General features: G+C 44.8%; 1 protein-coding gene across 2 annotated transcripts in view; it reads left to right on the top strand.

Annotated features, from left to right (window-relative positions):
• The window catches only part of LOC147420945 (paramyosin), a 30958-nt gene extending 15937 nt beyond the window's left edge, over nucleotides 1-15021 (top strand). Inside the window, exon 5 of one of the 2 annotated variants that reach the window (XM_086503907.1) lies at nucleotides 14431-15021. In XM_086503907.1, coding sequence (XP_086360033.1) covers nucleotides 14431-14781 — 351 coding nt within the window. In that variant the 3' untranslated portion in view covers nucleotides 14782-15021. Of the gene's footprint in view, nucleotides 1-14360 lie in introns of both variants that reach the window. The other variant, XM_086503908.1, reaches the window with a different exon arrangement.
• The last annotated feature ends 270 nt before the right edge of the window (nucleotides 15022-15291 follow it).

Raw genomic sequence — 15291 nt, 5'->3', positions numbered from 1 at the left:
TTTATCCAGATATGGACCAAAAATTTCATTCATTAAGGTCATAAACGATGCAGGAGCATTGGTTAATCCGAAAGATATTACCAGAAATTCATAATGTCCATATTTTGTTCTGAATGCCCTTGTATACTCATCACTTGCTTTGATTCTGATTTGATGAACTAGACTTCAAGTTGATCTTCGAAAATACTTTAGCACCCAAAAGTTGGTCAAACAGTTCATCAATCCGTGGAAGAGGAAATTTGTTTTTAATTGTTAATTTGTTTAATGCCCGGTACTTATTACACAAGCTCATTGTACCAGCTTTTTTCTTTACCAACAAGACTCGAGCACCAAAAGGACTTTTACTTGGACGGACTTTTATCTAGCAATTCTGCCAGTTGTCTCTGAATTTCCTGAGATTCAGAATATGAGACTCGATATGGAGCTCGTGTAGGCAGAGCACTACCAGGAATTAGATCAATCGGATGATCTACTGGTCTACGAGGAGGTAAGGTGCTCGGCAAATCATCAGGAAAAAGATCCAAGTATGGTTTATAGAAAGGTTGCTCAAGGTAAGCTGCTGGCTTTTGTGCTAGTTTGGATTGAACTGTATTAGTTGCGACATGTTCGATGCTACACATCATTAAGAGTGCTGTGAAGTTATCGGGTTTTTGGACCATCCATTTAACTTGCAGTGCAGAAATAACTATCACCGGTTGAACGTGAAATAAGCCATTCAAAGTAATAAGCTGATCATCCTCGCAAAGGGTTATAGTATATCCTCGGAAGCTGATAAGAGAATCATATTGATATAACCAACATTGTCCATGAATCATATCATAAGTCGATAATGGCATTACTTCAAATAAGGTTGTCCTTATAATCTTGGACATCAAAGGTGTAAGGTGCAGCGGAAGTGAATGTTGAACTTTGCTCAAGATGAGTGCTGCGAACTGTGCTCAAGGTTCCTTTTACTTATGGAAGGGAGAGCCTTCTGTTCTTTTATGAGAGAGTGCAATGGACACAAACAAAGTGTTGGATACTGTGAGTGAAGGTGCATGAGACTGAGAGATAGGGAGAGAAGAGAATACGACACCGGGAAGTTGTAAAACCCTTCTCCAAGGGCCCCACTCTCGATGGCGAGAGTGGTCTACTATTGATTGCACAATCTGGTACAATGGCTGATGCAATGAGTCTAAATGCTTGCTATGTCGAGGTTGACGGTGTGGACGACGAGGACGAGTCTAATGCTGAAAACTGAATGCTTGAAACGCTGAATTGCTGCTGTTGCAAAAACACTGACTTGCTAGTACGGAAACGTTGATCTGCTGCTACAAAAACACTGTTTTTTCTGCCTTTTGACTTGCTGAATTTGTTGGTCCTCCTAGTCAAAAATGCTGGAGTATATGGCTGGAAAACGCTGATATTTGCAGGGTTCTGAAACGCTGAAGTGGCTGCAGCAAAACAGTGACCTGATGTTTCTAAAAACGCTGATTATATTGCTCTTCTAAGCACTGGTTTGAGGCCAGCAAAACGGTGGATCTGAGGCTGAATTACTGCTGCAGAATCGCCAAGGGCAAGGGCTGAAAAATGTTGGAGTTGGTTGCTGGAAACGCTAGGCTATGGGGGGGTTGTTCTTGTTGAGAAGGTTCTCCAGAGGGCTTGCTGCACTGGGTGCCTGTTGCTCTCCTTCTTTTTCTGCCAGAAAGTGCTAGCTCTGGTTTGCTTATATATTCATTAGCAAAATTGCCCTCCCCAGTTCCCAACAAAAGTCACTTAATAAATAAGTGAAAAATGTCAAAAATAGGGAAAATAGGTTTTAATGCACTGGAAAACTTCCTTGATGGATTCTTATGGGAATGCTGATGATCATGCTGTGTGCAACCGGAGGATATGCATCTACTCTACGTGACTGGTCATGCACGGTCTGCGAACAGACTCACAAAAGTGCTAGATCACTTCTTATTCTAGACTGACTTGACTGAACTGAACCTTGGTCATGCTGTAGCTTGTCCATGGACACATAGGGTTGGATGTGTCACGTGACATCCCCTCCTTTTTAAAGTGAGGTACTTGGTACCGAACTGTATGGCGTCGAGGGAGATCGCCAACAGCGTCTGGAATCCTGGAAAGGACTCTTCGCTGGCCCACTCTGATGCGTGGGTCATGTGATACTTGAACTTCATAAAGGTCTGCAACGCTTGCTTCTTTGGGCCGCGCCGAAAGTGACTCAAAGTCATCAGAGACTGCTTCAGTGCTTCCACTTTGTCTATGGACATAAGTCCACCTTCTTCAAGAATCTCCAAGGTTGAAAATTCCTGAAACCACTTCCAACACAAAAACATGAACATACCCATTCCATGTAACGTGACTGCAAAAAATCTAATCTTCCTAAAAGACTGTGTATGCAATGTAGATGAACAAAGAGACGGAGTGCCAAATCGTTCACCACACACATGCAAACAATGAGATCGAATCTTGTCTTGCTGATCTAAATCAATCAACTATGGCAATTCCCATGCTTGGTGCTCATACTTTCTTGTGCTCTTTCTACAACTGTGTCGTGCCAAGGAAGCGACATGGAATGTGACTTCCTTGAATGCATACTTTTCACTTTTCATGAATAATCCGCATACATCCGTGCTCATTCATGAGTGAAACGTGCTCAACGTACAATATGTCATGCCTAGGAAAAGGGATCACATAAAGACGCTGACTAAAATACAGGAAATGATCACGAATGAAACACTCGAACAATGTGTGTTGACAAATCATTCGAACACATAGTACTTCCTGTAAGGGTTCTTTGGACCTAGGCTCGAGAGCCAAGATCGGTTTGTCGTGTTTGATCAAACCTGCCTCGGGGGGTGTTGCGGACCTCGACTCAAAAGCCAAGATCGATTCTTCGTCATTGATCGAATCTGCAACGAGGTTAGCTTCGCTAGAAAAAGCATCAACTAAACCATCATCCTTGGGAACAATCACGTCTTGATCATACAAATCATCATGCTTGTGAGCAATCACATCGTGATCATCATGCAAATCATCATGGTTGTCATTGTCATTCAAATCATCATGCGTATCATTATCAGTCAATTCATCATGCAAATCATGTGTGTCATGCTTTGGAGAAGAAGAGACTGAGGTAGTCTCCTTCTTCTGAATCCTTTCAATCTTCGCCTGCACATTAGAAATGAGAGATGGAGGATGAACAACTTGCTCTCCACGAATGACAAGGGGAGAGTCACTTTTGGCATTGAAAGTGAACGTATTTCCGCCCAATCAATGAGAGGGTTATGCTCACGAAACCATCGAATGCCCAAAATCATATCACATCCCGAGAGAGGAGAGACTAAAAATTTCTACGGAAAGCAGCTTGTTGAACTGTAACAACACATCAAGGCACTCCTTCGTGATAAGAGAGTCCATACCGGGAGCGAAGCCAGAGACCTCGAGAGGAGATTTCTGACTAACCTCTAGGTGGGCTCTCTCACAAGAGGGACTGATCACATCATGCATACTGCCTGGGTCAAACAATATGACAAAATGCTGCCCCGTCATATGACCATAACATTTAATGAGAGACTCATCAATGGGAGGGTCATGAGAAACTTGGGGTACAATCGTGTTGTCATTTATTGCATTGACAGAGGAAGTGGGTTCTGTGGATTCTTTAGATTCATTAGAGTCAGGCTTAGGACATGTTCTTTTTATGTGACCCTTAATGTGACAATGAAAACAACGACCTTCCTGAGAATAAGTGCTTTGCTCTTCCGACGTGATGTATCCTCTTAGAATTCCTTGTGCTACCTTTTCATATGGAGTGAGCTTAGGTTTAGCAATTGTGTTAGCTTTACCCTTAGGTTCATTTTGAGAGTTCTTTTCTGAGAGACTATTGGAAGATTGGTTAGAAGAGTTACCGTTCTTACCATTCTTACCGTTCTTACCGTTAGCAATCGCTACCGCCTTGTTGAGATCGATTGGATCGAGCACCTCGACATCATACTTGATATAATCGTCCAATCCATAAAGGAATGCCTCCTTGCGCTCCGCATCCGATTTGCGTAATTGAGTGCCGAGTTGTAAAACACGATTAGAGAAAGACATAACTGGCATACCATTTTGCTTGAGACCGCGCCAATCGTCCTTCAATCGTGCGAAGTACTGAGGTGGCATAAACCGCGCCTTGAGCTTGTCTTGGAAATCGACCCAATTGAAGGAAAGGGGCGTGAATTCGCCGCTTCCTCTAGGTGCGCGGCTAACTGTGCCTCTTGCCATGCGTGGTACCAATTGATGGCATCACCAGCAAGGTACATAGCTGCTGTCAAAACCTTGCTATTTCATGTCTTCTTAGTTGTCGCAGAATAAGCATTAAATTGATGCAACCAAGAATGAATAACCGTAGCATCCATCTTACCATCATACTTACTGAATTGGATCTTCTCTGTGACTGGGTTGTTGGAGTCTGAATCTCGGCTTGCACCACTTGATGAACTACCAACATCTTTGGCTGGCTTGAACTTCGAGGGGAGAACATGTCGCACCAATTCTTGCATGTGTCGTTCACTCCGTGCCGCACGCTCTGCTTGTGTTTTCTTCGGCCGCCAAACGATTCGCTTCTTGTTGTGCGATCCTGTCCAGCATTGTCTTGACCAAAGCCTCCATAGGATTTGGTACAATCCGTGGCGTAGATGGGGAAGGGGGAGGGTCGGGAAAACCTCCTGGTGGAGAAAACTCTTCTTCGCCACTCCCATGCTCACCACCTCAATGCGAAGTATCCATTCCGCTTCGGTCGATGACCATACACTGTGATCTTGGTTCTTAAGTTTCTCGAGGAACTTGGGTTCTTGTGGGTCTTGGGTTCTTGGGTTCTTGAGGTTCTTGAGTTCTTGAGGTTCTTCGTTCGCTTGCATTATGTGTTAGAGAAGGATCTTCTCTTCACCCGAGTTTTGCTCTTTTCCGTGGGCAGCCCTTGGCGGCCTTGCGCTCACACCAAGGTTGCTTTTTCCCACCTCACGTCGATTGGCCGGCCACTGAGTGCACGGTCGGCTCTCAATGAGTGAAAAGAGGCACAAGGGGAGGCTGGACAAGCCCTTCTTTCTTGGGTTTCCTATCACTCTTCAAAAACACGATTAGGAATCGACACGCCCAAGAGATCTTGGGTTACGTGCAACCGCAACAAGCAAAAAAAATTCTTGTGATTCTTGTGGTTCTTTCCTTGAGTGATACAGAACACTGCCAAAGCTCTGATACCAATGTAAGGTGTAGCGGAAGTGAATGAGTGCTCCGAACTGTGCTCAAGGTTCCTTTTACTTATGGAAGGGAGAGCCTTCCGTTCTTTTATGAGAGAGTGCAATGGACATAAACAAAGTGAATGGACACTGTGAGTGAAGGTGCATGAGATTGAGAGAGAGGGAGAGAAGAGAATACGACACCGGGAAGTTGTAAAACCCTCCTCCAAGGGCCCCACTCTCGATGGCGAGAGTGGTCTACTATTGATTGCACAATCTGGTACAATGGTTGGTGCAATGAGTCTAAATGCTTGCTATGTCAAGGTCGACGGTGTGGACGACGAGGACGTGTCTAATGCTGAAATTGAATGCTTGAAACGCTGAATTGCTGCTGTTGCAAAAACGCTGACTTGCTAGTACAGAAATGCTGATCTGCTTCTGCTACAAAAATGCTGTTTTTGCTGCCTTTTGACTTGCTGAATTTGCTGGTCCTCCTAGCCAAAAACGCTGGAGTATATGGCTGGAAAATGCTGATATCTGCAGGGTTTTGAAACGCTGAAGTGGCTGTAGCAAAACGCTGACCTGATGTTCCTAAAAACGCTGATTATATTGCTCTTCTAGGCGCTGGTTTGAGGCGTGCAAAACGCTGGATCTGAGGCTGAATTACTGCTGCAGAATTGCCGTAAAAAATGCTGGTTTGAGGGCTGAAAAATACTGGAGTTGGTTGCTGGAAACGCCAGGCTATGGGGGGGTTGTTCTTGCTGAGAAGGTTCTCCAGAGGGCCTGCTGCACTGGGTGCCTGTTGCTCTCCTTCTTCTTCTGCCAGAAAGTGCTAGCTCTGGTTTGCTTATATATTTCATTAGCAAAATTGCCCTACCCAGTTCTACCCAGTTCCCAACAAAATTCACTTAATAAATAAGTGAAAAATTGTCAAAAATAGGGAAAATAGGTTTTAATGCACTGGAAAATTCCCTTGATAGATTTTGATGGGCGCGATGATCATGCTGTGTGCAACCGGAGGATATGCATCTACTCTACGTGACTGGTATTGCACGGTCTGCGAACAGACTCACAAAAGTGCCAGATCACTTCCTATTCTAGACTGACTTGACTGAACTGAACCTTGGTTATGCTGTAGCTTGCATAGTTACCGGGGAACGCCCCCTAGCCCCCGTTCCGACGTTCCGGGGGGGCAATTCCCTTCTCGAACGTTCCGAAACGTCCTGAAACGTTTGATGTTCCGGGTGGCCAGTGCAAACCGGAACGGCGTTCCGGAACGTTCCGAACGCCCCCAGAACGTTCCGGAATGCCCCTGGAACGGCCAACGGCTACAAACAAATTTGGCAAAAATTGATAAATGTTTGGGCTTCTTTTTGAAGTGTGCAAGGCCTCAAGGACTCATAAAATGCACCCCCCTCCCCCTTTCTCTCCACAAGCTAATCCTCAAGGCTCAAGCTCTCTCCCTCTCACACTCTCAAGATCTCTCCCTCTCAAGACTCACTCTCTCAAGGCTCAAGGCTTTAAGCCTTCAAGCTCTCTTCCTCTCCCTCCCACTCTCTCAAATCTCTCCCTCTCCCTCTCACTCTCTCTCTCTCTCTCTCTCACATCATCTAGTCATAGCAAGGTTGAATGGTCTTCAAAACGAGTTTTTTTGTGAGTATTAGAGTCAAAGCACTCTAATATCCTTGTATTTAAACACAAGGGGCTAAAAAATGCACTATTTGGGTGTTTTTTATACCTCCCGTTCCGCGCCGTTCCCGTTCCGAACCCCTAGCCGTTCCCCCGTTCCGCGGGGATCCCGTCGCCGTTCCCGTTCCGCGTTCCGGGTAACTATGGTAGCTTGTCCACGGGCACATAGGGTTGGATGTATCACATGACAAAAGGGCAATTGTTGAACAATTGTATTGCACGTTAAAAATGAACCATCTGCTAGCTCAACATCGTACGGTTGAGTACTCTGGACAATCGGCAATTGTAGTCGATGCACAATGTTGGTGCTCATAAAAATATTAGAACATCCGCTATCGATCAAAATGCTAATTGGTTTGCCATGAATGAAGCCAAGGAGACTTAAGACTTGATTAGACAAGCTGCTCGGTATGGGCATAGTATTCTTGGCATTTTTCATTAGAAATGTAACCACCTTGGAAACGCGTATTGTGTTAACAGCACGTTTGTCTCTGTCTTGTTGTGAAGTAGAATCTGTAGACGGTGTGTGCAATAATTCCACTAACTTGGCAAATGCCGAGTCGTCCTCCGTGAAATCCTCGATCTCGTCGAGCTCTGGAGTCAGTGGAGTGTAATTTGGCACGACCTCCTCTGCGTGAAAGGAACCAATGTGTAGGAAGTTTGGATCTCGGAGAGGTTATCCACATAACAGGTTGGAATGTGGTGTGCGACGAAAGGGAAATGCGTCAAAAGAAACTCGTAATGTGGTAACTGTGCCTGCTCGAACCGGATGGTAATCCGCCAAACTGACCACCTCTGGAACCCGAAACGGCGTTGCGAGATGTGCACCAGGTACTCTCTTTCTAGAGGGTTAGGAGGTTCGGGAGAGTACGTGGGAGACGGAATCCCCACGGGTACGTCCGGAACTGCCTGCTCAGGGACGGGTGCAGGAATAGGTACCGATGCAGGGATCTCTGCAATTTCTGGCTCTGGAGAATCCGGAATGAGTATGATGTCAGGTTCCGGCGAATCGGAGATAATGATAATCTCGCGGGCAGCAAGAGATTTTGGTGCAGGAGGCGGCAAAGGCAAAGGAGGATTTTTCGAAAGGATTCCTTCCGGTAGAGCGTCTACGTATGACAAGTACAGAACTTGCACATCGTACGCGTCGTCATCCATGAGGAGGTGAAGGCTGGGACGCGTGACGCACTGCGAGAGGAAGTGCGTGCAAGAATGCCAGCGTTGGAGCGTTTCTTTGCAAGGTAGGCCTGTACAGGTCACCCCCTTTTGGCCAACCATCCAAGTTTCGGTGGCTTCATTTGATTTAAATAAGTTATCCTTTTAATGAATACCAGGTCACCCCCTTTTGGCCGACCATCCAAGTTTGGGACAGGCGGGCAACTTAAAACATTTTAATGTGCAATAATAAAGTCCAACCAGCGTAAGAAACCAGCCAGCGTACCAGTTCAGCCAGCGATTAAAAAAAAAAAAACGTCAAACGCTGCCTGGAATTTTCCGCTTGGGAAGCGCTTGGTGAATTTGAAACGTTGCTACTGCTGCCGCTTGGGAAGAGGTGTGAGGAAGAGTTGCACAACTCTCCAAGTACTCACTGCGCACACAATTCTCCGTGTACACAGTGCGCGACTCTCTGGGTACGCCACACACATTCACACACTGTTGTTCCGCCCTTTGTTATGTTGCTCTTATGTGCATAGAATTAAATAGAACAGCTAAGAGTTACCTCATACACGTGGGAAAATGGACACCATCTTTCCTCTGCTGCCATACAACTCAGGAGGTGAGGAGTGCGGGAAGGGTAGGCAACGACGAAGTTAAGTAGATGCCAAGTCTAGAGGCCCGGATTTTTTTTTTGCTTTGATACCACTTTGAAGAACACACTTACTATGTGTGTTTATTCATATTTAAACTTAGATGAAAACTGAACTCTGAACAAAACTTGATAACCAGAGACTCAGAGACTGAATGTGTTTGATTGATTGAAATGTGTTACAAGGGCGTTCTTATATAGAATCTGAAGAGACACGATGAAGAGACATGACCATAGGTGAAAAGACATGATTCTAAGCCAATAGTCGTGTCCCTCTACTGTAGAGTCGTGACCATTCGGTGAAGAGGCATGGCTATTCGCCGAATAGGTGCGACTCTTGGGCGAAGAGGCACATCCTTTTGAGAACAGGGGTCTCTGATCTGGTACGTCTTCGTATCTGCAAGAGAACCAAGGGAGGAGGTAATACAAACATAAAGAATACGTCACAATCGTGACAGCTTCTCAAGCTCTTTTTACCTTGTATCAAAGACTTCTAATACGTCACCCAAGATAACTCAGTAGGCCATCACCAATTCAGTTGTTTGTTCCAAGAATAACCAACACATATTGCTCAAGGAACTTGGGTTCAAGCTCTCACGTGCTGAAATTGGCAAAAGCATGTGAGAGGGATATGTATTAAGGTTCTGGGAAAAGAATCACCCCCTCATCCCCCATTTGCATCAGTAGCACGAGGATGATAGAGTGAAATAGCTTTTTTTCAGGAAGGAATCCCATCAACCAAGGGTCCAATCATCTCGTGCACAAAACATGTTGGCACATTCAGATCAAGACATGGCTCGAGGATGATTTGCGTCTAATCTATTGTCGGAACAGGGTTGAGGCGAATACCACCTCTTGAGAACAAGGCTTTCTGAGATCAAGCATCTTCACAAACAAGAGTCACATCCTCCCTGCATAGTCTGTGACATATCTAAAACCACGGCAACGTTGATGCCTTGTAGCGCACAGGCTTCTTGAGATTCCTGCTTCATACCAAGCAGGTGGAATCCCATCAACCAAGGGTCCAATCATCTTGTACACAAAATGTGTCGGCACGTTCAGATCAAGTCATGGCTCGAGGATGATTTGCATCTAGTCTATTGTCAGAGCAGGGTGGAAGCGAATACTACCTCTTGAGAACAAGGCTTTTTGAGATCCAAGCATCGTCACAAACGGGAGTCACATCCTCCCTGCATAATGGGTGACGGATCTAGAACCACGGCAATGTTGATGCCTTGTAGTACATAGGCTTCTTGAGGTTCTTGCTCATACCAAGCAGTGGAATCCCATAGCCATCAATTCTTGCCCACATAGGCCAATCTACTCTCTTGCCATTCTCTCAAACCCTCGTGTGTTGCCCACACAACACCCTCCATAGGTCACAGCTCTGGGCTGTCAATGATCTCCTCCTAGTAGCCTTCACTGCATCAGAAGCACCCTTCTGCCTGAGTGCTGACCTTTGCAAGTCGAGCATGTTGTTTCTTGTGTACAGAACATGAGGCCAATAAAGGTGCTGATTCTACGTGCATTAAAAGCACTTCAATAAACTATAAATGGAAACCTTCGAGTGACGTAGGCTGCGGTCTTGGGAGCATTTGGTTGTATATATGGCCTCTGAATATCTCATGGCCCGGACTTCAGTTATAGGGAGGAGAAGCCATGGGGGAGTTTGCCTTTCTTTATGTTGTGTGATTTGTCACAAATTGGTGACGTGGCGTGCCCAATTGGAAGGAAATGGCCAAGAGGACAAGAAGATTTGAACCCAGCAAGTGTGGCCGAGAGAACCATAGGGTTAGAGTTAAAAACTCTAACCTGTGTCACAATGAAGATCATGACCGTGGTCCGAGGGGCTTAAATCCTATCCTAAAATAGCAAAGCGTGAGGGCTTGCTGAAAAATTCTGTGAACTGCATTGACTGTGACACATGGCAGGCTGCACTTTTTGTGTTGGCGCAGTTTTACGCATGCTTTTGGTAGCAGATGCTTTTGGGTGCAAAAGCTTTTGGATCAAGTGCTTTTGGGCATCCCTTGTACGTTTATAAACGCATGGAGGGCCACTCCTTAGAGGGCATTTGGATGTAGAGTCTCGGAGAGAGTTGGACCCTCAAGAGTTGTACCTTTGCGAAGTAGTAATAAAGAAATACCGAAAGGGGTGCCAGTCTTTGGACTAGTGCATCTAGGGACGGAATCCCACCTTTTTGTGTCGACTCTTCTCTCTTTCTCTCTCTGGTCAAGCTCAATTATTTGCAGAAATTGAGTGACTGATATTCTGTTCAAAAGCTTTTTCAATTTTGTTTTGAAGCCTATAAAGTCTGTACAGTCTGTTCTTTTCTGTTGGCACGTGGTGCCCTCCCGTACAGTGGTATTGGTGGCACAAATTGTTGACGTGTCAAGCAACTAAAGACCTAACGGGTTAGGGCTCCCCGAGCCTAACCCTAGCCAACCTGTAGATCCTGGCCGAGGGGTCTAAATCCTAGCAGAAGTAGTAGAAGAAGAAGAAGTCTTTACCAACTTACAGATCCTCGTTGAGTGGCCCAATTAACAAGTTCCATTAAAATTTAATAATCCTAACCCCCAGCTAACTTATGGGGTCCCATCCGATGAGGCTTTAAAATAAAAGACACACACTGAAGACATCGTGTATTGGCTGATGACATGCTAGCATGGTAGATTCTATGGACTTTTTGCAAATTGCGTCGTGTTTCACGCTGCCAGCTACTGACGTGGCAGATTGTATGGACAGTCCATTAACGCCAGCTTTTGGAAAACTAGATGCTTTTAGACTATTTGCTTTTCATGTAAACCGCTTTTGAGGGCCAAGGGCCTTTAAATATGAACTGTGGGCTCTCTCTTAGGCATTTTACCGCGTGCAGGTGCAGAGCAGAGCCATAGGTGTTGTACCGAGTTGAAACAATAAAAGAAATATCGAAAGGGGCGCCAGGGTTTGGGGCTATGCTCTCTTGGGGTGGAACTCCGCCACATCTCGTCTCGTATGTCGTGTCTTCCTTTCAATTCTGTTGTTTTGAAGCGTCTAAAGTCTTTTCCATTTGTTCTTTTCCATTGGCACGTGGTGCCCTCCCGTTACAGTGGTATAGAGCTCTAGGCATGTGCTTTTTTGAAAGCATACCGGCCCTACCAAGAACAGACTGAGCACAATGGTGATTTTGGATTTTACAGAGTACTTGTAGTTTCTTCTCGACGAGCTTCGCGACATACTTTCGCGGCATTCTCAACAGAATCTCTCGATGCTGCAAACTTTCCAACAGCTCTTGAATTATATGTTACCCCCTCTAAAGCCCCAGGTGGTACCACCTCCTCTGGTATCAGAAAGTACAAGAGCCTCCAATCGACAATTGACTCAGCACTGTGTTCCAATTGGGAGAGTTTTTGAGAACATGGTACAACTATCCGACCTTGATCCAATGCAACTGCCTTTGCCATTGCCGCTGCCGCCACCACTCCCACCACCACCTTGGTACAATCCTACTACGCACATTTGGGGCTTGCTGTTACAGACTTGGACACTCTAAGCGAGAAATTAGTAGCAAAACATTAACAAAAACTACAAAATCAGTGTGTGTGTGTGTGAGAGAGAGAGAGAGAGAGAGAGAGAGAGAGAGAGAGAGAGATGAATGAAATGAAATGTTGTAGTCTTCAAATGGCCAAAATGACCTATAAGACCAAACTAGTACAATCCTTGTGGATCTAATCCAATGTTTAGGTACAAAAATAAAATAAAGTAAAGTGAAAGACTAAAGACCACAGCCAAAAAGCTAGAATCATCATCAAACTAAAATTATCATCATCATTGTCAATGCCCGAGGATGCCCGGCATTGGGCGTTGTCCGAGAAAGTATTGCATCGGTCGCTGAAGAGCTTCGTCAATGTCCGCCTCTGTAAATAGTCGTACTGGGCATTTCCCAGATCGTGCTAGAATAGTCCCGATCCTGTGGTGAAGCCTCCGTCGATGTCGTGGTTGCCCTTATAGACGTGGGCGCCTAGCTCTCCCGAGCTCAATGGCTCTGTCCACTAATATACCTTTGGTATAAGTGGGCTCTGAAATCTGCTATGCATGTTCATCTGGCTGCTGAGTCCCTGCTCTAAAGAAGCGCTGTGGCGACATTAGTGGGGATATTGTAATATTTAAGCAATACTATGCATGATGAAGTTGATCGTTATAGTCTTATGGGTGACTACCATGAGGCTATAGCTGCACTTTCCTTCATAGGTGAATTTGGGTCTCTTCCTGGATTCATCTAGGTTCATGTTTTAGTTGTATTAGCGGCCAAACAGATTTTGCGTTGTAAAGTTTTTGTCCCCGTTGCGTCTTGTCGATATTGTGGAAATTCTTCCTATTCTTAGTGGTACATATGCCCTATCATCTACCTGTTTTGTTGCATTAATTCTTTCTATCTAAGCTTTTTTCTAGTGCTAGGCTTCATTGTGGTTGTCCACCCTTGACCTTCGGAGTCATGATAGAAACTCAGTAGGCTGAACTTTTTGTTGATGTAAGCTCACGTGCGCGCGCAAGTGGTGGTGCTGTGTTGGAAGCATTTTTTAATGCCTAGTTCTACGCCCACTATTGGGCACTGATGGCAGGATGGTGTAGTATCTAGTCAATACCATGCAGGATGAAATTGATGGTTATATTGTCTTATGGGTGACTTCTATGAGTCTATAGTTGCAGTTTGCTTCATATGTGAATTTGGGCTCTTCCTCGATTCATCTACTCCAAAAATGCAGCAAAGGAAATTTTGGTGAGTACATTTCGGCCTAGTAGGGCTTGAACTGACAGTTATGAGCCGCATGTACACAAAGGATGATGGTTAAGAGCAAGAACACACGTAGGCCCATCAGGCGAACTTTGTCGTTGATGTTCTGTCTGCAACATGACATGGTGCACAACGTTTACCTGGGCATATTAAGAACTAATTGTTTTGGGGATCTTTTGTTTGCTATTTAAACAAGTTATTACCTATGCATATCTCTGCATTGATGTATTGACAGTATGATGTTGTGCGCACGTGCTTGTGCACATGCATGCATTGTTGCCATGAAACCCGGTTCTTCCACAAAAGATCTTGGGGAAATGTTTTTGAAACCTGGTGTTTCTTTGAAGATCAAAATTTTTGCCTGTGTGGTTCCCATCCACTCTTTTTGAAGGTTCAAGGCCTTATGTAAGCCATGAGCTCTCTGCCACAGATACCCTCATTTGTGTCTGTGTGTGGAATGTGCAGATCATTTAGTGTCCAGTTCAACATTTATACTAAAGCTTTTTTACGAAACCTCTTGGATAGATGCACAGAAACCTCCCCAAACATCCTGAAACAGGGGGAACAGTTTTGAAACTTTTTCTGGCTACTATGCATGCCTTTCATTGATTGATACCCAGTTAGCATGCTTGGGCAGGGATAATGGTAGTGGGGATTTTTTAGGATTTGGGCAATCATGATTAAGCTGATGGTCGTATTGTCTTGTGGGTTACTAGCACGAATCGTTAACTGAGACTTTCCTTCACGGGTGAATCTGGGCTTTTCCTAGGTTATGCAATCTACTTCTGATTGAACTATTTGACATGTTCTCTGTTTGTAACTATCAGGGTGCATGGTAAACATCATCATCTTGATTTCTTACATCATTCGTTGTTGACTCCAGATTTTAGGTCTCAGAAATGTTAATATGTGTTGTCAAACATTGGCATTGAAGCCGGATGATTGTGACGCAGATTGCTGCCCTTAAGAAGCAAACAGAGCATTTAAGCCAGTCATTGGAGGAATCGAACAGCAAGTTGCAGTCAAAGGAGGAAATGACCATGGCTGCTATTGCTGCACGCAACGCGGCTGAACGGTCATTGCGCATTGCAGATGAACGTGCTGTAGAGTTAAGGGAACGAATCGAAGAGCTCAACAGACAGTTTGATGCTCTTGAGAGAATGGGCGATGGAGGGATCTCTTCCAGTCTTTACAATTTGTGTTGGCCAAATCAATGGTTTCGAGGGAGACCCCTGTTTTTCCAAGGTAATACACCCACTCAACCATCAGCAGAAATGGGAGAGCTTTTTGAACCGCTTGTTTAGATTAGCAAAGACCTTCAGTTATTTAAGGTGGTTAAGGTGCTATTATGAGGGTTCTGTTCACATGATTGAAGATTTAAAGATGAGCACCCATTTGATTTTATGATTATCCACTATACACATACACACAAATCCTTCTATTTGGCACAGGAGAAGTGTATATGGCCACTGTACATGAATTATTGAGCTGTTCAAAGAAAGAGTTATTCTGTATGCTGAACTCCCATAATTACCTTGTTGGTAGATTTTGGTGAAATGAATCTCACAAGTTATGAGCTGTGAAACATCGAAATATATGAGGTGTGCCTGTTAATCAACAAAGAGTGGGAACTGTTGGAAGGTTAACTAGTGGTGGTGTTACCTCACAAGGTTTATGAGAAGTCTCAAGGTTAATTGGTCTGCGCCTTTTGCAACAATGCATGTACAATGGGGTAAGGTACACCAAATGGGAGGACTCTTTTAAGGTACTATCACCTGCCGCTAGTTTTTCAAAGCACTGAAAAACAGTCCGGG

The sequence above is a fragment of the Adiantum capillus-veneris genome, chromosome 28 (assembly GCF_014529385.1).
Source record: "Adiantum capillus-veneris isolate H3 chromosome 28, ASM1452938v2, whole genome shotgun sequence".
NCBI lineage: Eukaryota > Viridiplantae > Streptophyta > Polypodiopsida > Polypodiales > Pteridaceae > Adiantum > Adiantum capillus-veneris.
The sequence above is the reverse complement of the archived record's forward strand: the minus strand, read 5'-3'. Positions and strand labels throughout refer to the sequence as shown.